The sequence below is a fragment of the Phocoena sinus genome, chromosome 3 (assembly GCF_008692025.1).
Source record: "Phocoena sinus isolate mPhoSin1 chromosome 3, mPhoSin1.pri, whole genome shotgun sequence".
NCBI lineage: Eukaryota > Metazoa > Chordata > Mammalia > Artiodactyla > Phocoenidae > Phocoena > Phocoena sinus.
Window position 1 is genome coordinate 28,468,448 of NC_045765.1, and position 25,213 is coordinate 28,493,660.

Below are 25,213 nucleotides of genomic sequence, written 5' to 3' on the forward strand. Positions count from 1 at the left end.
TTCTTTCTACTTGAAGTAAAATTCCCCTTTCTTCACTTCACTCCTCTTGTGTTCTGGAAATTCCAGGGGTAGAGGTCTGGGAATAGGCACCATGACATTGGGCCGGGTCAGCCCCCCCAGGGGAAACCATCATTTGAACCAGTTTTTCTACAAATGTGGTCAGCAGACCACTTGTGTCAGAATCCTCTGGAGTGCTTGATAAAAATGCAGATTCCTAGATTCCATATCTGACTTAATGAATCAGAATCTCAAAGGCCTACAAATCTAAGTTTTAAACAAGCTCTCCAGTGTGGCCACGCAACACTGAAGTCTGACGAGCACTGGTTAGAATCTCAGTGCTTCTGTCCTGTGGGAAAATTATGGGTTAGGCGCCATCTCTGTGGATTCAGCATCCATTCTAGACAATAACAACAACACTAATACTAATAACGTTAAAGCTAGCAGCGGCCAACACAGGAGGGTATCCTATGAGCCAGGCACCTTGTAAAACATATCACACACATTTTCTCAGTGAAACTTCACCCCTGTTCACGCAGGTGGCATTGCCACGCCAGTTTTACAGACGACAAAACTGAGACTTTGAGGGGTAAACTGACGTGCAGAAGTGGGATACAGAGACTGAGCCCCGAGCCCAGGCTCTTAACTATATGATGCTGCAGTGTCACCTATTCAGCAATCAGGGAAGTGACATGAGAAGGAGCAAAGCATCTAACTTTCAGAGCTGTGCTGAAACAGAACAGAGGGAAACAAAGACAACTCCCTAGTGTGGCCAGGAAGGACATGGGGCATGGCGACTCGTGGATAAGCTCAGCTTCGGAAGGGCCATCTCCCACCCCTCCACCTCCGGGCCTCTGCCAACAGACTGGAGACAGCATCTGATAGGATTCCATGGGAGCTTCAGACGGGCTCCCAGGCTGGCTCACAATGATGGGAGCCTTGGGCTTCTATAGACAGAGGGCTGGGGCTCCTGACGCCAAGTTCTGGGTGATAAAAGGGTGGAGGGAAGGCATAAGGACTGTCTTTCCAGGCCAGAGAGCCTACCAACGCCTCCCCACCTCGAGGTTTCCACTTTGAGAGAAAATCTACACCCTTTCTCCTACCCCTGGCTGTGATGAACTAAATCTCACACCTCTAGTCTTGGTGGTGATAATGAGATATTATCCGCCTGTCACTTGATCTACATGTTGTGTGTATTCTCAGACTTTAATGAGCTTGTATTTGTCTTCTGTAGCAAAAATATTTCTTTGAGTCTCTCCTTTTTCAAATTGGGGTGAGCAGTTCAAGTAAAGATCTCTCACTATTAAAAAGACAGTCTGCTCCCCGGCACGTCGGTCCGAACCGTTTCTACTACTTCGCAGGGGCCATGGCAGGTGAAGTCTGTCCCTTCAGAAGCAGCCAATGCTTCCTGAGTTTAAGCTGGTGGTCATATGGCTGGGGGTGCTGGGAGAATTTGAAAGCCATGGGAGTGAGAAGGTAGGAATCCATAAGTTGTTTTGGGGGGATATTTTTTCAACAGGGTTGCTCGTCTAAGTACCAGAAAATCCAGAAAGTAGTTCAGTGAAAAATTTCCCAAGTTTCCCAAGGAAGGTACTTAGTACCATTCTAGATGCATCGGAGAGAAGTTCATTCATTCCACAGAATGGCTGGCTTAGGTCAGCGGCTCTCAAAGAGAACCTGCATCAGCATGCTGGAAATCTGGAAATTTACAAGCGATACAAATTCTCGCATCCTACCCCAGACCTACGGAATCCACCCGGGTAGGGTTTAGCAAGCTGTGTGTAATCAAGCCCGCCAGGTGGTTTTGCTGTCAGCTAACATTTTGGAACTACTAGCGTCTGTAGGCATTAGAGCTTCTTTGTCTCATGGAGGAACTCAGGTTGAAAATGGCTGTTATGGGCTTCGAATATCTATATCCATGTTTATATCTATATTTATATCAGTTTAAAATATAAAAAAAAAAGACTATCACTTTAAACTTGAGATTTTTAAAAAATGGAGAACACTCCTAGATGGAAAAACGATTTGCCTCTTCCAGCTCACTTTGGAAGGGCGCTCTATTACTTTCCCCATTCGTGAGGTTTATAACAAATGTGTTCACTGCAGCTGCTCCCCAGGCCTGGGCGGCCGCTCTTACCCACCCACTGCTACGTTTAGAGACCCACACAGCTCTTCTGAGAACTGGAAAAGCAGGACAGAGCTTGGGGCAGAACTTCCCCCCCCCCCCCCCCCCCAAAGAAACAAAACAGTGATGTAATTAGCGAGCTACAGGATTGGATCTGCAGTTGATGAGGAACAACTTTAATATTTATCAATAAACAGCAAAGCGCTGAGCACACCTCCTAGGGGAGTAATTAACCATAAAAAAAGGCTACTCTGCACAGAGGAATCTCCTCCAAAAAAAGACCTCAGTCAATTGTGAATTGCCTACCTACAGCAGGTGAGACAGAATCCATGCCTACCCCTCTCACCTGACACAAGCAGCTCTGAATTAACTGGGAGTTTCTTTTTATAAACACAGTGCAGAGCCTTTTTTTCTTGGTGGTTAATTACTTCCTTGGGAGGTTGCTTTAATAGTTCCCGTAACAAGGCCATTATTGTCTTTAGCATAATCACTGCCTCATTTGCTTTTGTGCCCTGCCTCTCCGGGTGCCTCTTGCCTCTGCCTGCCTGGAGGGGCCCTGAACTGTGCTCCTTGGGCCGTCCTCAGGCTGGGGACTTGCAGGGTTCCTTCTCCAGCCCCACCACTTCAGGAATTTGGTTTTCTCCCGTTGGGAGCTGGGATCAGGGTGGGGCTGGTGGAGAGGGAAGTGGGTGGCACAGGGCACACTGCGGGAGACTTAGTCCCCCTCCCCTGGGCACACCGTTCCAGCCTGTTTGCTAAGCTTTCAGCTGCTGGCACCAGCGACAGGGAAGAAAGCTAGGACAGCAGCTCCTTTCTGGAAGAGGAAGGAGTGGATCTGTAAACAACCGCTTTGCTTGGTGGAACCACCAGGGACCGGAAGCAAAAACAGTGAACATTACCAGGAAAACTAGTGCAATTTTGACCGTCTCTCTTGGGGAAAAGAATGTATATGGAGTTATGGCTCACTTTATTCAAAAATGAATTAAAGTGGCTTCTATTTTGGCTCTGTTTCAGGAAGGTAAATGAATGAATGGGAGCTCTGTAAACTGCATCAATCTATAAACTTATTTTTTTGACTGGTGTACTCCTATCAGCGTACGCACATTTGTTTACTTACAAATTGTAGACATGTTACAACTGCAATCATAGGTTATGGAAAGTGTAAAATGTCTATCAGGAGGATGAAGAAAAAGAAAAATAGCGTGTCTGATACTTTCAGCCTTAACCCGATGGATTGCACCTCACTCTGGACATCAGTGAAGCTTACTGACCCCTTGGGGCTGTGAGGGCAGGGGCTGACAGTCCCAGAGCCCAGGGACTGGCACATACAAGACAATACGTATTTTTGTTAAATAATCAGACTCATACCCTCTTATACACTGAAATAGCTTCTGCCCTGAGGGGATTCTGACCAGTTAGTCATTTTGGTAGGGGTGGATGACAAGCTGGTACTAATGATCCGGGAGCATGAATCTGTGTTCTCAGGAAATCACGTGGTCCATATGCTACTGCACCCCCATTTAGCCCCAGAATCTTAGCACTCCACCAGGAAACAACACAGGAAAATTCAGCTAGGCGTACAGAACAGAGGTTAGCAAACTTCCTGTAAGGGGTCAGAGAGTGCAAATTTTAGGCTTCGTCTCGGCCAACTAACCAACATTGCCTCTGAGGGTGAAAGCAGGACTAACATAAATGAATAGTCGTGTCTGTGCTCCCACAAAACTCTACTTTTGGACACTGAAATTTGAATTCCACATAGTTTTCATGTGTTGTGAAATATTCTCCTTCTTTAGGTTTTATTCCCCCCAGACGTTAAAAATGTAAAAACCATCTTTTGCTCGCAGGCCGGTACAAAACCAGGCAGTGGGTCGGATTTGGCCCAAGGGCTGTGGTTTGCCAGCCACTGGGTAGAACATGGACTTTGGAGTCAGAGCTGGGTTTGGGTCATGATTTTACTATTGGTGACCCAGTTATCTTTAAAAAGTTACTTAATTGCTCTCTAGGCCTTCCCTGGTTTCCTCATTTGTAAAAGTAACATCTCAAAGGGCTGAAAGGATGAAGGGATGCACTGCTTACCACCTCTTAGCTCAGGGTGAGCACATACTGTCATCACCAGCACAGATTTGTTTGTAACTCGCTGCCCTGGAAGGCCTGGCAGGGACGGTCACCCAAAGGCAAAGCCAGGGCCCGGCCACCTTTCTGTGGCAATGCGTACTTGAGAAACCAAAGCCAGCATCCAATGCCAGTGCCTCCAGCCCATGTCTCCAGGAGTCCCCGTTCAGGAGACACCGTTGGCCCAAGGATGCCCGTTCTCCGCTGCGCTTGCTTCAAAGGAAATGTTACAACAACATTTGACAATAGCTGAGGGGAGGTCTTTCAGGATAAAGGACTCACGATGACCATCTATAAACAATGCTCTGCTCTTGAGGGGCTGGGAGTTAGAAGACGCTCGCTCACCTCCCTCATTATCCTTGCTATCCGCACAGGAGGTTTCCATGGCAACGTTGCATCCAGGCCCTCTCCAGCCGGTCTGGCAGACACACTGCCAGCTGTTCTGACCCAGTGTGCATCTCCCGTTGCCGTTGCACAAATCGGGGCAGCCATCTGGTTGGAGAAATGGAGAGAATGAGAAGGAGGAACGTGAGGCCGCGCTGGGGCAGCAGGGGAGCCATGCAAAGGGGGAGCAAGGCCACAGGGCGGCCGCTGGGCCAGCCGCAGAATGGGGCCCGGACCTGCCTCGGGAAGAGTCGGGGAAGCAGGCGACTCGTGCGGTTGCAAGACGTTAGCAGGGGCCCAGATGCAGAGGATCCCCAATGACACTGACCTGTGCGTAGGGGTCTGAGGCAACCTTCCCCAAGTGGGGAACATTCCGGAAAGCTAAACTAGCCCTGAGCTTACAACACACCTAGCTAGGCCATTATTTCCAGCCCGCTGGCTCTGGATGGATGCTACCTCAAGAAAAATCTTTTCTTTCTTTCTGTTTTCAGAAGAGCCTTCTGCAGAAGAGAGAAAATTCCCTATCAACCCAGGGTGGAGGCAGAGTGCCCCCCATCTTTCAGAATTTTAAAGCTAAATTTACATGCGATTAGCACGAGCTTCTTATGACCAAGAGCTGGATGGTTCTGCTGGGCTATTTTCATATTTTTGTAGTATTTCGCTTTAAGGGGCACTTAAAAATGTTGGCTGCCAATCATTCAACCTATTTATGGCATGATTTTAAAATAATGCAGGATCAGAAGGCTGGGGAAAGAGTAGGTGCTGAGTGCCATGAATCGGGAAAAGACAGAGGGATGCCTATGCCCGTGGGGGACGGCAGTGGGGTTCAGTGATTCCTATTTTGTGGTTTTCTTTTCCTTTTGGGGGGGGGTGTGTGCGTGAAATTAGCAGCCTACCTCATTCCCTAATTGCTCCAGCACCCAAAACAATTGCAGCTATTACTCTCCTGACCTGAGCGTGGGCAAAGAGAGCCTGGATGAGGAAGGAAGAGAAAGAGCTGGGGGCACTATAGTGAGATGGGGAGTCTCTGTGGCAGAGCCTCTGTCGCCATTTATCAGCTGTAGAGAGAAGCATAGGATTGGTAGGATGTGGCCACACTCACAGAACCTACTTGCTGGCAAGAATTCCTAGATACGTTTTTATTTTTCTTCCCTTTAAGGGCTTTACTGAGGTGTAATTTACATACCGTAAAATTCACCTGCTTTAAGTGTACTGTACAAGGCAATGACTTCGAGGAAATTTACAGCATTGTGCGACCTAGGTATGTTTCCCTACTACCTTTAAGACCATTAATTTAATTGTCCTCAGAAAATAACTCTCCTGAATCTCTCTCTCTCTCTCTCATTCTGTCTTGACCTCTGCTACCATCTCTATCTCCATCTCTTTCTATATCTATTTTTAAACGACACAAAGAGCAGGGTAGCTTGGGCCATGGCGGAGGGAGCACTTTGTAATGATGGAGGTAATTGATTTGAAACCTTTGTGGCCCACATCTTCTGAATCGAAAGTGTGCACCTCCCCCCTACTTCTCTCTCCAGCGTTCCAGAGGCCGTCACCTGGCAGCCTTCCTCTCTTCCCTCGAGTACCCCTTACAAGAATGCGAATAAACCTAATTTGTGCAAGTGGCAGCGGTGGGAATTTAAAGGACTCCTCCTGAGAAGAAAGGGCTGGAGGGTTTGAAATTGAGTTGAAATTTACTTCTTTAAGGAGTTTCACTCCTCAACGCTTATTCCCTCCCATCCTTTCCAGAATGTGGTATGCATGGGTTAGGACCTGGGAGAACAAGGTAAGCAACAGAGGAGACGTGCCACGTGCAGAGGTCTCCGGAAGGAAGACGAGCTGTCTTGAGAGGAGGAATGAGGAGATGATTACCTGCGAATCTTTTCTTTAGTTGAAGAACCTGGCACTAAACCCACGATGTGAGCAAATCATCAGTGTTTGCATATCTGAAAAAAGACTTAACTTGTCCCCATACCTATCCTCACAAAAAGAGTCACATTTCCATACCTTCCTTACCAAGGAGGTGACCACAGCCCTACCTGGAATACCTGTGACTCTCCGCCTTTACACCCTGAGAGAGAGCGCTGGGAAGGGAGGCCAGCCCCAGTGGGTGTCAGAGAAATGCCACAAATATTTCTGCAGGAGCGAAATGCAACTCAGTAGGAAAAGCCCAAGGGACATTTCACAAATTCTCGAGGAAAAGAGAGTATCTTCAACCTCCGGCCACCCCCAGCTTTACAGTTTCTACCAGTTAAGTTTTAGGGAATGGATCACAGAGAATACACTACATGACAGACCTACCAGCATTCACCTGGCACGGTATCTATTATATGTGCTTTGTTATTTAGCTACTTTGAGGTCTCGTGTTTGAACAAAATCATGCACAAAGTCTCAACAGAAGCCTCACTGTGTAGGAAACCCACGTCCACTACATAAAAGTCAAATTTGCGAAGAACACTATACTAGCATGTCAGTCAGAGATATGCGCTCAAAATGTGCAGGCTCCTAGGTTGAACCAGGCTTTTTTCCCCCTTCTCTTTCTCTCTCGATTCCCCCCCTTCTCCCCTGACCCACTGAAGCGAGATAAACAGACCACAGTCGTGGGTTTTCTCCACATCGTGTGAGGAAGATGAAAACACAAACAGTGGGAAGCTCGCAAATTTCTGAGAAGTTCTGGGGCAGCTGGGAAATAATGGACGGGACTTTGTTTTTTAGCTCGAAGAGGAAGAAAGCAGCCTTGAGCCAATGCGTGCCGTTGCTAGGCAACCCCAAGCTTACCCCCCCCCCCCCCCCCAGCACAATTTCCTTCTGCTGGTGGCCTTCTGAGGAGGTGGTTCGTTGTGTTTGTAAAGTGCAAAGCCAGCCTCCACTTAAGGGAAAACAAAAGGTAGGAAGTAATTAGTCTGGAGGGCAAATGGGTTATCAGGTAGTGGCTATTCTCTGGAGAGGAATCTGTAACTCGAGTTGAATTGGGCTTATGGGCTCATACTTTGGGATCCATGAGGTCTCCTGCATGGAGTCTTCTGGATTTCAGGCTAGCTAGCACTGCCCCTTCCTTGAGTGCCTTATCTCTGAGACCACCGATACAGGAGGCCTTAGGCACAGCTGTCTGGTTCTGTGCAGGTGGCGGGCTGGCTGTTGGAGACTTCAGGTTCTAGCGTGACCCTAGACTAGAGATTCTCAACTGAGGCAATTCTGTCCCCCATCCCTCCCTCCAGGGGACATGTGTCAATGTCTGGAGACACTTTTGATGATCACATCTAGGGGAGGATGCTACTGACATCTGGTGGGTAGAGGATGGATGTTCAGCATCTTAAAATGCCTAGGACAGTCCCCACAACAAAGAACGATACAGCCCCGAACGTCAGTAGTGCTGAGGTTGAGAAAGCCTGCCCTTGACCTAAAGCTGCATGAGAGCTGAGATTTCCCTGTTTGCTGTTGCATCCCAGCACCTGCCCTAGTGTCAGGCACATAGTAGGTGCTTAAATGAATGGAAAACAGTCAGGTGGTGCCAGTATCATTTCAGCCTGGCTCTCATCTATAGACCCTTCCGAGAGTGATGAGAAGCTAGTGGGACCTCTTTCTCAAAGATCTAAGTCTTCTTCCCAGGGAGAACTTTCAAGGGCAACAGTGATATCTTGGGATGGTTCTCTCGCACTTCCCATACTTTTGGCAGAGTGGAAGTGGAATAGTTTCCAAGACTTTTCTACACATAGAATTCCAACCACTAGGAGAAATATATCTGTTGGCACAGTTACCAGGTAGGCAGGCTTTCTGTCTTAACAAAAATTAGAGCTGATGCAGAAATTTGGGATTAAAAACAAAACAAAAGCCAAGCACACAGAGGACTCCTGAATTTTCAGCTCTTTCCCTGATCTCTGGACCTGGACTCCAACTTGCATTTCAGCATCTCCATCTGTTCACTCACAAGCATCTCAAACTCAGCAGAATTCAGTGTCTTGATCTTTTTCCCCTCCCAAACTCTGATTCCTTGATCAACGAATGGCACATGCATGTACACCCCACTGGCCGAGACTGAAACCTTGGAGTCACTGTTAATTACCCTCCCCCACCTTCTCTCTCATCTCATGTATCTGGTCAAACACCAAGTCCTGCCTAATTTTCCTCTTTACTATAAGAAGCCCTACCTGCTCTTCCTAGATATCTCTAGAATCTGCTCTCCACTCCCACCCCTACTGTTACTACGTGAACCTAAGCCATCCTCATCTCTGGTTTAGACTCTGGTCAAAGCCATCTAACTGGTCTCCCTGCCTCCGGTCTTGCACCATCATCCATTTCTCTCTGTTCTGGACATTGCTGAAAATACTTCTATAGCTTTCCATTGGCCCTGGGGCAAAGTCTGAAGTCCCTACCCTGGCTTCCAGATCTTACATGAACTGGTTGTCAACACATCAGCCTAACTCAATATCACTTTAGGCTTTGTTCAGACTGAAGCCATTTGGCCTTTCCTTATCTGCCTAACTTCAACCCATCCTTCGCCCAAGTCATCTCCAGGGAGCCTTTCCAAAGCTCCCAAATCAAGGCTAGCTCCACCTGTCATGGTACCTTTATCCTACCCTATCCTATCCCATCCACCACACTGAATCCCAACTGTCTGCCAACTCCCTGACGCTTGCTAGCCCTTGTAGCAGCCCTTCCTTAAGACATTTTATTGTCACCTGCAGGAAAAGTGTTGTAATAAAGGTACACATCGTCATTAACTGCCATTTGAATGGGGCCCCTAGAACTGTGCAGTGTACAACTGCTCTGGGCATTTCTGTGATGATGTAAACCTGTCAGGGCAGGGACCACGTCCATCTTGTTTACTCTTGGATTGCCAGCGCTCGACACAGAGTCAGGGGATGGATGAACGAATGACTTTTGACTGAAATCAGCATCTCTAATGCCTTTGGCAGAGTGAAGATGGAACAGTTTCCAAGACCCTTCTACACACAAGATTCCAAAGACTGGGGGAAAAAAAAAAAAAAAAAAAAAATCCATCGACACGGTTACCAGATAGGCAGGCTTTCTGCCCCAACAAAAATTAGGCATGAGCAAAATAATGTCTACAGCACAGTAAAAAGGGGAGCATAAATGTACTTGAAGAAAGCTATACTTGCCACAAAAGGCTTTTCTAAAAAAGCATCAAGAAACGTTCTGCCATGTGCAGCAATTGAGAGGTAGAAATAAGTGGCTAATACGGTAGAAAGGATGTGGAAAGAGAAGTAGGATTGTAACATTCAACATCGGGCGCACCTTAGAAAAGCAGAGAGGGCAACACCCGGATGGGAATGCAAGTGAAAACACAGAACAGGCTGCATGTCAACACAGACAGATGACAAGGAAAGCCAGAGAAGGGAGACGTCCCTGCTAGGTTCAAGAGACCATTAGGCGAGCTACTGCAGCCTGGACTACACCCCTGTAGGAAGGCTTTTCTGAACCAAGGGGAAAACCTTAACCCAGTTCGGAGTCAGAGGTCTGAGATTAAAACCTAGATCTGCAAAAAAAAAAAAAAAAAAAACCAAAAAAACCTAGAATCTGCCTCTTGTTGTCTGTGTGACCTTGAGCTGGTAGCTTCACCTTTCACCCCCGTCTGTAAAACTATGTATCTTGCTAATAAATCTTATTTCTTGTCCTTCCCAACAGAATGCAACCTGCACAAGGGCTAGGATTTTTGCCTCTCTTGTTCACTGAGGTATCCTCAGTGTCTAGAAGAATAGTTGGCGTATGACAGACACGCAATCAACGTTTGCGGAATGAATGAATGAAGAGGGATGATGGTAATACTCTGTACAGATGTCAGAGGGGTAAAATGAAATGAGAAAGGCAAAGATCGCGCACATTGAGCTTGAGCACGTGGTAAATGCTCAGTAGAGAGCAGTACTTATAGTTGCTCATGTTGATATAATTTTTGATATTGCAAATATTATAATTAGCGGCAGGCTTTTTTGGGGGGGGGGCCATAGTTTGAAGTGCAGGCCACTTTTTCTTGCCGCACCTCCAGATCAGGAAAAAAAAAAAACAAGAGCCTAGCCTATTTCAAATTAAGAAATGGAGGCTTCTGGGGTGTCCTGAGTGCGTGATTGCATCACATCCTAGGAAATCCTCACTCCCCTTTGCCCACCAGCCAAGAATCTAGTAATGTCACTAGAAGTGTTTTCAGAAAACCCACTGATGCTGAGGGTGACTCTGAAGGGCAAGAGAGTTGAAGGTGAAGTAAGTGATGACTTCCTTTTGGGCAGCATTGTACTTCTGCTTGTTAACTTAATGAGGGAACCCCCCTCCCCCAACTGTTTTAAACATGACTGTTTTCTCAGAGCTGTGCACTGTTGGAACTGAGGAACGGACACACACTGGAAATATGTAATAGAGTCTGCCGTTGCACTCCAGAACTCTTTAGACTTGCAAACAGCTGAGGTGCTGGGGATCACTGGGGCTTTGGTGGCCGTTTCTGCTGCAACAGCAGTGACAAACGCTCAAAAATTAATCTGGTGTTTCGAGACACTCCGGGGGAAACTCCAACTAATTTGAGAAGACTGACTGCCAAAGAAGCATTCTGGTCCCAGAAAACAGCAAGGCTTGTCCTCTAGCTCATCTCTGTGAGCAGGAGGGAGTGGTGAAGAGGCACAAACTGGCATGGACGCTCAGCCATGAACCTGAGCTTGAACAACTGCCCCTGCTTTGTCAGAGAAGTTGTGGAAAATCCAGAGGCAGATGTTCCTCTTCGTTTCAACAGCGTGTGTATGTCTTTAAGGGTTTGCATAGGGGTGGGGGGGAGGGGGAGGGGGAGGGCTGGGAAGGGCAGTGATCCTTTCCATGGTCTAACGTTCCTCTTTTGCTCTTAAGGCAGAAGTCATGCCCCTCCACCCCGGCAGCAACAGAAACGGCAGAGCTTCCGTGAGGTGACGTAAGTTTGGATCCAGGTGTCAATGCTGCATGTTTCCTGGACGCACCAGGACTCTCACTGATCAGCATCATTTCTGTCGGTATGGGAAAAGGAAGGCAGGTTCCCCCTCCATCACATGACTTCACAGCACCACCTACTCCTTCTGAAGCACTCACCATCACTCTAACTCCTCTTTTGTTTAGAGCAGGCGTTTTCCAATAGGCTGTGCATTAGAATCGCCTGGGAGCCTTGAAAAATCCGGACGCCAGGCTGCACCCCCAATTAAATCAGAATCTCTGAGGATGAGACCCAGGCATCAGTATTTTGATTTCTTGAGCTCCCCAAGTGGTTCCTCTGTGCAGCTGAGGTTGAGAAGCCTCAACGCTCATCTTCCTGGGAGCCTCCAAGCCTCCCGAGTGCAAAAGACTCTGACTCTGTTGTACAGGCTGTTTTCCCAGCACCTGGCATGAAAGCGGTTTGTTGAATGAATGCATAAATAAACCATGTGGTGCCTCTGCTGCTTCACTGGGCCCTTGATTCGGCAGCCAGGCAAAGGGAAAAGATTCCTGCGGGTCACATCCCAAGCCCCTGGATGGATGACACCTCCCCAAGCAAAAGAGACAGTTGGTTCCAGTACAGGGTCTAAAACTGAGCTGATGCCCGGCGGCCGTGCATGAGTGCTGGAGGAGTCTGTGCCTTTCACCTTGGAATAAACTGATCCCTCCTGACTGAGAGAGACAGGATAGAGCAGCCGGCGAGGGAGGACAGAGGCATGTTGGTAGATGAAGAGGGTAACAAGAGTTCCACAAAGGCAGGGATGACAATAATAAGAAAGCCCAATGGTTTCATTCGGTTCTTGGAGGATAATCAAGTTGCTGTCGCTCCGGTTGCTCACTCCCACAGCTGTCCGGCAAATAATGAATGTGGTACCTCCCTGGTATGGAAATAGGAACAAAGGCACTCGGGCTTTGATCTCTTTTTTTGTTATTTTTAACCATCCAATTTCTACACCCACTGAGCATCCCTATAGCCACAGGAGGCTCGTAAAAATACAAATAACACCTAAAAGGCCTGTGGGCACGGACTTGTTACTTACCGCAGGCTTATGGCTCCCTTTTAACTGCTGTTAAGATCAGGCTGATGATAAATTGCCCTGTATATTCTTTTGTTGTTTGCAGCCCAACTTTAGAAAATGTGAGGAAATCACTAAATGTTTGTTTCTTCTAGATGTTAAAAGGGCTAGACAAAGAACCTGCCCCAGGACTGTAACTCTGGATTTTAGGAAGCTTTTAAGAGGATGACAACAATAACAGCAATTCCTCAACTAGACATTTCTGTGTGCCTTGGCACTCTTTTATATGCCTCTCTTGCATTAACTTATGGTTACAACAACCCTATGGTGTAGGCCCTAGTATTATTCCCATTTTACAGGAGAGGGAATGGAGGCACAGAAAAGTTAAGTAACTTGACCAAAGTGGCAGAGCTGGTTAGTGGTGGAGCCAGGATGTGAGGTCGGGCTCCAGAGTCTCTGCTCTCAACTAGGGGGACCGACTGTCCCCGTTAGCCTGGGACCGTCTGGGTTTTAGCCCTGAAAGTCCTGAGCCCCAGGAAGCCCCTCAGTCGCATGCCACCTGGGATAACTGTCATTATCAAGGTCAGTGAGTGAGGGCTGGGCTCTTTTCACTGGTGGTCATGGAGGCGAACACCCCCCAAGAGCAAGGGAGAGGGCACAGACTTTTATACTAGGTTACCTGTTTGAGGACGTTGGGCCCTCCAGCAGTATCTGTGGCCTCCTTGGGCCAAAGTACCAGGTCAGCCCGGTAACCATGTGGCAGTAGCGTGGTGAAGGCAGTGAGTGGGCTCTGAATCCAGCCCTATCCCTTGGCTGTATAATCTTAGGCAAAAATTATAAGCTCTTTATTCCTTAGTTTCTTCATCTACGAAACTAGGGCAAGAAGGGTACCTATCCTAGAGGGTTGTTGGGATTTAAAAGAGAGAATACATATCACATTACTTATCACACTTAGCATGAGTGTTAATAGGTGTTAATGCACAAAAATACGCATGATGTGTAAATCATGTGTAAATGCACGTAGTAAATGATCCAGAACTGATGGCTATTATTATTAGTGTTGTTGTTAGAAGTCACCTTGAAGAAGACAGAAAAGAAAAAAAAGTAACCTCAAATAGTAGCAGAAGGGTCCTGTATGGCTTGCGAGAGCCTCTGATTGGCACTTGAATTGGCGACGGCGAGGGAGTGTCCGCTACTGTTTACACCAGGATCAGCGCAGTCAGTAGAGCAAAGACCCCAGGAAGGTGCCCTCCAAAGAGGAGGAAATGGAAATGAAAAAAGTGAGATAACTTCCAGAAAGTGACATGAGTAGGATGGGCACATAATGTGACACGTTATCTTCGGAACCCCCCTTAAATGCAAGGGGCATGTGAGGTGAAACTGTAAAGGATCCTAGGGCTGAGAAATCTCATTCAGGCTCAAAAAAGTATGTTAACAGAGAGGGGTGGTCTGCCCGGGGCGTGGAAGGAGAGCCCCGTGGAGCAGTAGAGAGTCAGGGTCAACTCAGCAGTGAGTGCGTCCTGCTTGACTGGGGGGAATAAAGGGACACCACTTGCCACTGACGAGTGCGGGTCCCGGTGCTCGGCACTTCACAACCTCATTACTTCATTGAGTCTTTTCAAGGAGCATATAAAGTACAAGTTACCATCATCATCTGTGGCTGAAAAATCTGAAGCTCAGAGAGTTAATGAACTTTCCCAGGGTCATAATCAGCGAAAGTGGTAGCCTGAGGGTTTGTACCCAGGCCCGTCCAACTCTGGGCCCATGCACTTCGCTTCCCTCTAACCAGGGAGGATTCTACAGGGACAGGGTTGGCATTGGGGAATAACACACCCCTTGCTTTGACTCTCTGCTTCCCGGGCGATCTTCTGATCTTAACTTCCTTTCCCATATAGATTTCTCTTGAGAGAGACAATACACTGAGAAGGAGATGTGGGTTTTCCCTCGCTGTGGATTAATCAATGACCATTTTGAGTTTATAAGTGGTTTAGGGTGGTGTGAGGTGTCGGTCTGGAGCTTGACCCACTCTGTTAATAAGATGAGAAGCGGACAGGATCCTGCCGGGTGAAGCCACCCCACGATGTCCTGCCTGAGTGGCTTGGTGGTCCCCAGTCAAGAGGGTTGCCCTTTGTCTCCAGCTCTACCCCACGCCCTTGATGGGTCTAGCGTGTGGAAATCAGGAAGTGAAAGGCCTTCTGAGGGAGAAATCCCAGTGCAACATCAAGCATGTACGGAGTTGTTATAATGTGTCAGCTTCCAGAAAAAATTCATGAGCTTATTCTTTCATTCATTCGGTAAATGTCTGCTGAGTATCTACCAAATGTCAGGTACTTTCTAGACACAGAACATATTAGTGGTAAACAAAAGAGACAAAGTCTCGCTCTTAAAGGTCTTACATTCTACTGGGGGAGACTCATAGTAAACAAATAAGAAATTAATACGGCATGTCAGATGGTGATAATCGCTGGGGGGGGGGGGGAATAAAACAGGGAGGGGAACTGTGATGGGGGTGGAGTGTGAGGGGGATTGCTGTTATGTATGGGGTGGTCCGGGAAGTCCTCGCTGATGGGGTGATGTTTGAGTGAAAACCCTAAAGGAGGGGAGGGAGAGAGTCATGCCAGCGTCTGGGGGGACAGGAATCCAGGCAGAGGAAACTGTAGGTGCAAAGGCCCTGAGGCAGAGAGTGCTTGGGGTGTTGGAAGGACAGCAAGGTGGCTAGTGTGACTGGAGCAGAGTGAACAAGGGGACAATGTGGGGACAGGGTAATGGGGGGTGGGGACAGATAAATGCAGAACCTCTCAGTTTTACTCTGAGGACGGTGGCTTTATTCTGAGTAACAAGAGCTCTGGGGATATTTTGAGCAGAGGAGTGGCCCGATGTGACTTGAAGTTTTAAAGGGTCCCTTTGTGCAAGGAGAACACACAGGGATGGGGCAAGGGCGGGATCTGGGAAGCTGGCCAGGAGGAGGCCATAGGGGTAGTCTTGGTGACTGTCGTGGTTGCTCAGGCAGGCTACAGGGGTGCCCCGCTACCATGGCTCTGTGTGGCAAGGCTAATTCTCTATGGATTTAGGGTTCCCTACACATACCCTCCAAAAGAAAAGACTTCTGAGACACAAAAGCAGAGGATAAAATACTTCGTCCATAATATAGCACTCCGGTTATGTAAATACATTTGAGTCCTCATCTGAGAATCAGTGAACAAACGGGGTTGAGGACACGGGATTCTGCCCTCCTCTCCAAGTTGCTTTTCCTTATTAAAGACAACAAGCAGAGTGAAGGGAAAGGGCAGCACGGGTGGAGGAGATCAGAGAGGCACGGGGTCTCCCAGGCTCTGTCCCTATAGTCAGGGTTGATAGTCTAACACGGAACAGCTCCAGCAAACGAACGTCCTGACTTTCTTAACATAATGACTTCAGACCACAGGCTGCATGTATTCTGCCAGCTTTGTCTAGTTCTTCTTGGCATTAAGGCCTCCTTGGACCATCCCCAAGCATCCTCCCAGATTATTAATCCTGGACTTTAAATCCCTCTGCATTCTGTTTGTCTCTATAGGTCAGCTTGGCGCATCTGAATTGTGGTACTCAAACACGCTAAAGCTATCTCTATCATCTACCTATCCACCCATCACTGATCCAATATCTATTTATCTATCTATATTTATATTTATTTATTAAGCTATCGAGCTTTCCCTACCAAGCAATCTCTCCAAATCCTCTGAAGGCGTGCTCTCAGAGCACTGCGTATCAAATGACCTCATACAGTAACCATATTTTGTCTTATTTTCTTTACTTTCTGTCTGGTACAGAAACAATAAAAACACTGCAGTCTCCCCTCCGCTTTTCACCTTTCGCTCCTCTGGCTGGCATGGTGTCTCCGACCCCGCCCTTACTCACGAAACCAGCACCTTCATCATTCACCAATCCCCATCCCTGTGACGCGGGGAACCCTGTCGTCCTTGACCGTATCCCGTGCTTTGAAACTCTACTTGCATGTGGCGTTCTAGTCCTTTTCTTAACACCTATTTTAGCTGATCAAGGACTTAGGGGGCAGGTCGCTGGTCACGATAGGGTTTTTATCTACCAATTGTGCAAGAAGTCTCCATCCGTAGGAGGAATGAGGAGACCTGTTTTCCGAGAGTATAGAATTCCAACAATAGCCCATGCTATTGTTAGGTGCTATTCTTCAGTTTTGCATAATGAGTGTGCCCTCGGGAAGGCAAGAGCCTCCTCTTGGAAATCCTCTCATTTACAGAGAAACAAAAAATCCCTCCTTTCAAATACATTTTAAACATGCAAAACAGCAGTATGTTTCTGCTGTCACGTTTTCGCTAAATGGATAATTGAATGGTGAAGGGGAGCGGCTAACTCAGCTGCCTAACCTGCCGAGTTTCCACACATACACACTCCCAAAAAGCAGCCGAGCAATCCCCGGGAGGCAGAAAGCATGACTGATTTTTCCAATAAAGCTGCAAGAATCGATAATCCTTGTAGATGGAACGCTCACGTCTCTAAGCATCTCAGAGCTTCACTTGCTCTGCTAGCCCTCCCAAACAAGCCTCTGCCTCTACCCGGGGCACATGTTACCAATTCCATACCACCGGGACTTAGCCCGAGTTCTATTCCAGTTCTGCTGAATGTCCCTTTTAGAGAGGCCCTGCAATGCGTCTTGATTTAGAGATGCTTGGGTTTTATGGGGCTCTGGGAAACGTTGTTTAGCTTTTCCGGAGCTCCAATAAGTTCTTATGTATGGCTGTGTTTGCCGGCATGATTAATGGCACTTGCAAGGTCTTGGAGCTTTCAGAGGTCACCCTGTGTGTACTGAATAACACAGTGCAGGGCCCAAATTACCCTTGGATGAGAATCCTGGCTCCACACAAATGCAACGGCATTGCCTGCTTTAGTCGACATTGCCCGAGGCTTGGTACCTCTCCCCGACTGTGCTTCTAAGGAAAGTTACCTCTCCAAAACATTTTAAAGATAAAATGGGAACCATTTTGGTTTCTTGGTGATTTCTCCGTGCTGTGTCATAGGTACCAGGATAAGAAAGAAGGCTGGGAAAACCAGAAGGCTGCTATGCTAGTCTCTGGCAAGACGTCCAAGGTCAGGGTAGACAGGCCACGGTGCGAAGCAAATTAAGCATCCATGCAAAATATGTTACAGTGTGCAATGCTGTGGTTGAGAATTTAAATGCACGAAAGTCAAGAGATTCGAAATGATGGTTCCCACAGCAACTATAACTCAGTTCTCTGGTGAATATAAAATTAACTTCATTGCAAAACATGCTGTTCGATTTACACCTTAATAGAGTCACGGCAGAGTTACAGTTGCTGTGAGAACGCTAACTCTGAATTGTTTTGAATAATTAGTTTAATGAAAAGTTGGTAGCAATGTGAACTCTGACGGAAAGTCAACTTAAATTTAGGGGAGTTGGTCAAGGACGCCTATGCTGAGGGGCAGTAGGTCATTTTCGAAATCTGAGACAAGTTAGGGCACTCTTTGGCCAGGGGGCGCTGGTAAAGCAGAGAACCCCAAAGCATACTAACAGGGGGGGTCATTCTCCATCACCAAACAGATGCTTCTGCAGGTGGTGACCTTACCAGTAGGTGAGGGTGGCTCCCTGGTGCCCATATATACTCTGATTTCATCGCTGGCCTCCAAAGTAACCCTCTTGTTGTAATTACCTGGGGTCAAAGCAGCTGATCAAAACGGTGTACTGGTTACACCTGATCTCTGTCAAGTCAACCTGGATTTAGAGCTCACCTCCCCCTGTCCCTGCCAGTTAAGACTTCCATGGATTGTTGAACCTCTCTGAGCCAGTTTTCTCACCTGTACGATGCTGATGACAACAGTTTCCACCTCGCAAAACTGAAGTGAAGATTTGACGAGAGAAGGTCAAGACGTTAAGAATTTGGCACCAGGACCGGCAAGTTTTATGGTCAATACTCAGTAACTATCAGCTATTATTATCCGAAAGGGGAAGTCAGTCAATCCGTAAATTCAAAACACATACGACGTCAATTATTTGTCCCGTCTCCTTATTTCAGCCCAGACCGATTTGGTGTAAGCCTGAGTCAGCCGGCAAGGGGTGATAAAGACAGAAACGTGAACTGGAAGAAAGCTTCCTAAGCCATAGTGTATCTTCAGGAAAGATACTTGAGGCCACTTCTATTGAAGTTCTGAAACGAATCAGTTGATCATCTCTTCCACCAGATGAATATTTCCTAACATTTTTGGTTACTGTTTCCTTCCCCATGAATCTGTTTTATACAATAAAGAGTAAGATGTCTTCACACCCTCCCAAGGAACATTTTTCACTCCATTGGGGGTGATTCTGTGTCATTTGGAATGTATGCACTAGGTTACAGGCCAGCACATCCTTTGTTCAAGCTCTCATGTTCCCATCAGGAGCAACCCTGTATTTACTCAGTTTTGGTTATTCCCTTTGCTATTCCTTCTTCCAATCCAGCTCTTGACTTTGTAACCAATGGGCTGTTTGGGCAGCTAAGAAGCCCAGTATTTTTTTTTTTTTTTAACATTATAACATTTTAAAAAACATCTTTATTGGAGTATGATGGCTTTACATTGTTGTGTTAGTTGCTGCTGTATAACAAAGAAGAAACACAGTACTTTTGAAGCCAACTCACAGTGGCTCTTCACTCTCTCCCTCTCCAGCTTTTCTCCTCAGATCTGATGTGCTTTCTCTTTTTCTCTCTCTGAAATGGCTCAGAGGGTCATACCCAGGGAATCTCAAGCCAGCTAGCACTTACAGAGCACCTTCTGTATTCCTGTTCAGGGCAGGGGATCATTCAGGCTCTTTCTGGGTAGTACTTCTGCTGCTGGGTGGCAGGATTGGCCAAACCAAAGGAATTGGTCCTGCCAGAGGTCATCTTTCTTGGGAGCCACTGTCAGGGTTTTAATAGAAAGGGGTGAAGCCCCAGCCTGGGAAGAAAAACAAATGAAAAGCAAAATCCCCAGCAATGTGCACTTCTAGCTCCTGAAGCCATTCCCAGCTGGCTTTAACTCCTGTCTTCCTGTGTCAGCCTCACGCTGTTCTCAGGGGCTCTGCCTCCTTCCCCTCAGTCTTGGCCTGTGGCTTTTTACCTCGCTGCGATCAGTATCAGTAACATTTTCATGTCTGCGAAAAGGCGGGATTTTACGACACTGCAATCGTTTGCTTTTACTGCTCAGAAAATATTTTAAGGTTGCATTGCTTAGCGTAACCCAATCTCACCGGTGATGGATGTGGAAATTTACATGTCAAGGTAACGGCATCCCAGGAAGCTGAGGTCAGTTAGATGCACTGAAACCGACCTGTGGTCCTGCCAGGTATTTAACTCAACCTGGAATTTCACTTCAGTTTCTTCCGAAACCTGAGTGGGGCTGCGAGCTGAAACTGCAGTGGCCGAACTCCCTGCTGACCAGTGCATCTGGCCTCTTGCACTTCCCTTGAATTTCAGTGTCTGCCTTCAGGAGTAAATTCAACCCGAAGGCCAGTTCAGCCAGGTGGGCTTGAATTTGCCGGCAGATCTACGGTGAGCGTCACCTGCCCTGGCATTTTACACACGGTACTGTGGGCACTTTGGGCTTTACCAGATTTGGCAGCACTGAGGAGGCCAGAGGCTACCTTGGCTTTTTTGACTTTCTAGAATGTCACCCTGAGGCCGTTATGACAGAGGAGTCCCCAACATGGTGCCCCCTTGAACTCCCCCCAAATGTATGTTCGCTTATCTGTTCTAAAAATACAAATGATGATTTGTTTGTATGATATTGAATATTTTGAGAAGCGTAATGTATGGAGACAAAGAGCAGCCCCGGCGGACCTCTGAAAGCTTCCATTCTGAACGGCCACATGGAAAGCACAAGTCGATTTCTCCCAAGGCAGCAAAAAAGCCATTTCTTGATATACTCAGCTATACTCATATAGATGAAGGAATCGTTCTTTTAATCTACGTACTTTAAACGTATTCGATATTGGTTTTGATCTACTGGACGGGCTGAAACGTTATGGCTGATTCAGGAGGCTCAATCAATTGTGGCTCAGACTAGATTGAGGAAGGATTTCCATTGCTTTCCTGCAGACCTTGAAAGTTTGCATCCCTGGTAAAGGCAGTTTCCTTTGACTCTAATGAAGAGTATCCCGATTTGCAGGATCAGATGGCAAGCTGGGTGGGTATGACAGCCTTTGTAGTTCCAATGTCAATAAGTTTCGTTTTCTCCCCAACACATGCATTTGAAAATGGCCAGGTGTTTCTCTCATTTTTGCGTCTTCCTCTGAAGGATGTTTATGGCATGCTCGCATGCAGAGAATGTGAATGACTGTCGGTAGAATATCACGCTGGGAACTGTTCCCGGGAATCAGCAGCCTGATCTGAGACAGCTTGGAGGGAAGAGCGCGGTAATCTAGAAAATGCAGGAAACTCGTGCTCTGCTGTCCTGGGGTAAAGATCAACAGGTTTACACTCTGCTGTACTGGAGTCTTCCTTCTGGGTCATGCCTGCAAAGCCCATGGAAGGAGTTCCCCTGAGGAGAGCAAGACAGACGGCACATATGCCCAGGAAGCCGAGGGGAAGGGGCTGGGCAGGGGGGACTGTGTAGGAAAGCCCTTGAGCCCAGTCATGGAGGGGAAGTGATGGCAGTGACAGAGCTCCAGTCACTGATGGTCAGTGTTACTTCCTTGGCTGTTCTCCCCAAGGCAACTCAGGGAAGATCCTCGTTCCTGGCCCTTTACTGCACTGCTCTAGCCCTTGCGCCTGTTTTACACGGCCATTCCCACTAATCCACCGTGGCCACAGAGAGGGCACACATGCCAGCTCAGTAAGGGAAAGACTTCTCCTCTACCATCGTAATTCTATCAGACTGAGGAAGAGAAAGGGACATAGGGACCTCAAGCAGCATGAATTATTCAGGCATGGTTAGTAAAATACAGGTATCCAGATTCCTGAAGATACCTATCTGGAGTTTCTAGGTCTTGAGCACTTGCAAAGGTAGCATTTCAGAGCATGGCATTAGACCAATGACCAATGCAGAGACGTGTTGTAATGGGTGCGGATGTACCACGCTGGGCCTGCTGAGAAGTCAGACGGGTGCACACACATGCATGCACACACAGACGTGTGCGCACTCACACGCACAGCACAGGAATAAGTTACTGGCTCAGTTGGCCTATACTGTTGAGATCTGGGGCTGAGCTGTCAACTGGAGCAGATGCAAGGAATAGAAGCCAGAGAGGGCAGCAGAGGAGGCAGTACTGGAAACCCTGCCCATGCTTCTTGAATGCCGTATTTGCCAATCGTGTAGACCGTGGATTGAAACCAATGAGTCGACCTGGCTGCCTCGTGTCAAGTCCTTCCTGATGCTGTTCACCGTGTATTGGGGGGCAAGAGCCTCCTGCTGGCCTCACAGGCTTGTTGTGAGGTTGACTGAGGCAACACAAAGTCTTTGAGCTCCTTGGAGAAAAATTCACCATGTAAGTGCAAAGTATCACCGTTATATCAGGATAATGAGACGCCCGCCAGCTTAAACCAGTCACCAGGAGAGGTGGGGTATCAAAGAAAAGAAGGCAAAGCTATGCAAGTCTCAATCCAGGCAAATGATGTTTCCTCATTCAGCACTCAGCTTTCACTGGAGATGTCAGTGGCCACAGATGGGTGTCTCGTTTGGCCCCCAGTCGATGGGTGTCTCGTTTGGCCCCCAGTCTTGTTTGAATGGCTTGTACAGCATTTGCATAAATTTTGAGTTGCTTGCCAACATTTAAACGTTGGGAGAGTATGCGTACCAATCTGGATCTCCGGCTTCTACTGAAGAAGTGGAAAATTTGGCAAAACTAGGCTTGCATTTCTACATGGCAACATTCAGCCAGTGGCGGGTTGTGTCTGCCCTCCACAGATAGGGCCTTTAGTTTCCAGATTATTTCCAATCCTTACCATTTTACACCCTATTTAATGCACTTACTTATTCTGGGCTTGCCTCACCCACGTAGGGGTGTTTGAATTTACATCTTCTTCTATAGATTTGGCCCTCCCTCCCCTCCCCATAGTCAACAAAGATACTGAATGCATGGTGCCCTCATTATCCAAATCTAGGTTAAGCACCCCCAACAGAGGAGAGGCCTGTCTGCCAGCTCCTGCCAGGGGAGAACTTGGTTTCTCCCGCACCCTCCTCTAGCCAGTAATTCTACCTGAAAACCCCACAGTTTTCTTACCTAGAGATGTCCAAGCAGTAATCCAACTAAATTAGATTATAAGCATCTAAAGGTTGCCCTAATAAATAAAAATATAGATACAGCTAGCAGAAGATGAGACTTAATTAACGAGTGCTGTTTAACTGATCAAGCTGTGCCATATATGGAGGATTAAAAGATAAAAAAGGAGAGGAGGGAAAATCAAATTTTAATGAGTTGCCATCTTCATTTGATTTAACTAAATGTCTTCCATTTTGGAAATATTAACACTTATGAGGGAGTCATTTGTGTGTATCCACACAGTTTGATACCTGACTGCTTCCTTTTCTGTAATTACACTGTGTTACAAAGGAATTTAAACTACCATTTGAAGTACAGGGCTTCTACTCTTACATTGATCTCCTTGGGAAGCTATGAGCAAAGCATGGTGTAGAAAAATAAGCCAAAAATATTGGTAGAAACACCAGGAGGGTGTCCCAACTTAGAAAACAGCAAAGTCTCATGCAGTCAAAAAGGCAGTAGAGGTCTAGGGTTCCTCAGGCTGTCAACCGCCCCTCTGCAAGTCACTTCTCATCCCTGCTGCCCCAGGGGCTCCCACGGAAGAGGGGAGGGGGCGTGTGCTACAGCCAGCTCACAGTAGGCACTTCATAAATGTTTCGTGACGAATGAATGAACGCAGTTGCCATTGCCCAGCTAGAACCAGAGAGAGGAAGTATGGACCCCAGACGTGGCATGCAATGAAACACATGTGGCTCTCCTGTTTATTACACCCACGTTCCTGCAGTTGGCAGTCGGATCCACCCTGGGACATTTCTACCGCCCTCCCTGCTTTACACTTACTCCTTGGGTTCTCCCTTCTTAAAGGAACAGAATCCAGGTGTTCCAAAGAGCTCCTCCTGCAAGAGTGAAATCAGAGGAAGGGCCCAGACGCCTGGCTTAACACATGAGGCCTAGTACCCCGGCCTCTCTTTCTGGACTTTTGGGCTCCTTCCCATGCATTGTTGTATCCTATCCCTACTGCTTTCTTAACTGCTTACTCCATGAAGACACAGTGGGGATACTACAGTAAAGGCACAAAGAAGTGCTGTTCATGATGACTAAGCCAACATTTACGGAACATCAAGCACTGTGGTAAGTGCTTCACCTATAAGTGAAGCCCTCACAACAGTAGGGCATGGGTATTATTAATTTCCAATTGACAGACGGGAGAAACCAAAGCTTACTGAAGATACACACACTGCCAAAGGTCACCCGACAGGCAATGGATTTGAAGCCAGGCCTGTCTCATTCACACATTTAATCTTTTTGCTACATACTTCCTTACACCAGCCCCTCCCTGCGAACGCACGATAACTACAGTAGTAACTATATGAGCACTGACAATGAGCGTTCACAGTTAGCAGAGAGGGAAGATGTTACAGTCTATAGACAGGATGTGGTAGCTGTTGAGAGTCTGGAGTGGGTATTGATGTATATTATGTGTTTCAAGCTGTTTAATTCTGGGTAGACCGTTTTCGGCGCTAGGCTGTTCTACGATATGAAAACATTTCCTGTATCAGACCCCCAGAGAGCAGGTCTGTAAGTGAACAGATACAGATCTTTCTTGGCTCCATTAAATGGAGATACAAAGTTAAATCAATTCATATTCAAAGTATGGTGAGAAGCTGATAGCAACTTGCTTCAGGGACCCGACTCGACTTGCTTGCGTTCCTGGGTTAATAGGAAGAAGCTAGTTTCTCTCAACATCTTCAATCTCCCTCCCTATTCACAGGCGGGCGTTGCTATCACCAGCAACATCTGGGCTTCCTGAGCTCACATACACCTAACGTAGAGAAACAATCTCACTGCCTCTTGCCAGGATGCTCTCTCGCAGGGCCAAGCCACTACGTTTGAGTTTCGTGTCATTAGACAGTGTGTCTCTTGGATGGAGTAGCGTGACCACTGAGTGACAGCTTGCTAACATGTTGGAATCAAATCAGGTACAAATGTTTCCTCTGTGTTGTGAGGTGGCTGTTTTATAATCTTTGGGGGCTCCTACCCCCGACATTGATTCTAGATGAGACAAGGCTGCCTGGCAAGCCCTCTTGAAGTTAAAGCATAATTAAAAAAATAAAGAAATGCAATTCACACTTAGCAGAGCCCATCACTCTGCCTACAGCTTTAGACAGATGACGCTTCTGGGCCAGGCTCTAACCAACTTCATTGCTAATTTGACCAGGCGCTGCTGCGGCTGAACTTGGAATTCGTGGCCCAGGATCTTCAGCAAATTTTTTTTTTTTTTTTTTATTCTGCGCTTTCTTTCTCTTTTTCTTTTTTAACATCTTTACTGCAGTATAATTGCTTTACAATGGTGTGTTAGTTTCTGCTTTATAACAAAGTGAATCAGCTATACGTATACATATGTCCCCATATCTCCTCCCTCTTGTGTCTCCCTCCCTCCCACCCTCCCTATCCCAC

The 25,213-nt window shown here is 47.1% G+C and overlaps 1 protein-coding gene across 1 annotated transcript in view; it reads right to left on the reverse strand.

Moving 5' to 3' along the window:
- The window catches only part of TENM2 (teneurin transmembrane protein 2), a 1,008,125-nt gene that overhangs the window by 122,381 nt on the left and 860,531 nt on the right, over positions 1-25,213 (reverse strand). The window contains exon 13 of the mRNA XM_032628422.1: positions 4,580-4,726. Coding sequence (XP_032484313.1) covers positions 4,580-4,726 — 147 coding nt within the window. The remainder of the gene's footprint in view (positions 1-4,579; positions 4,727-25,213) is intronic.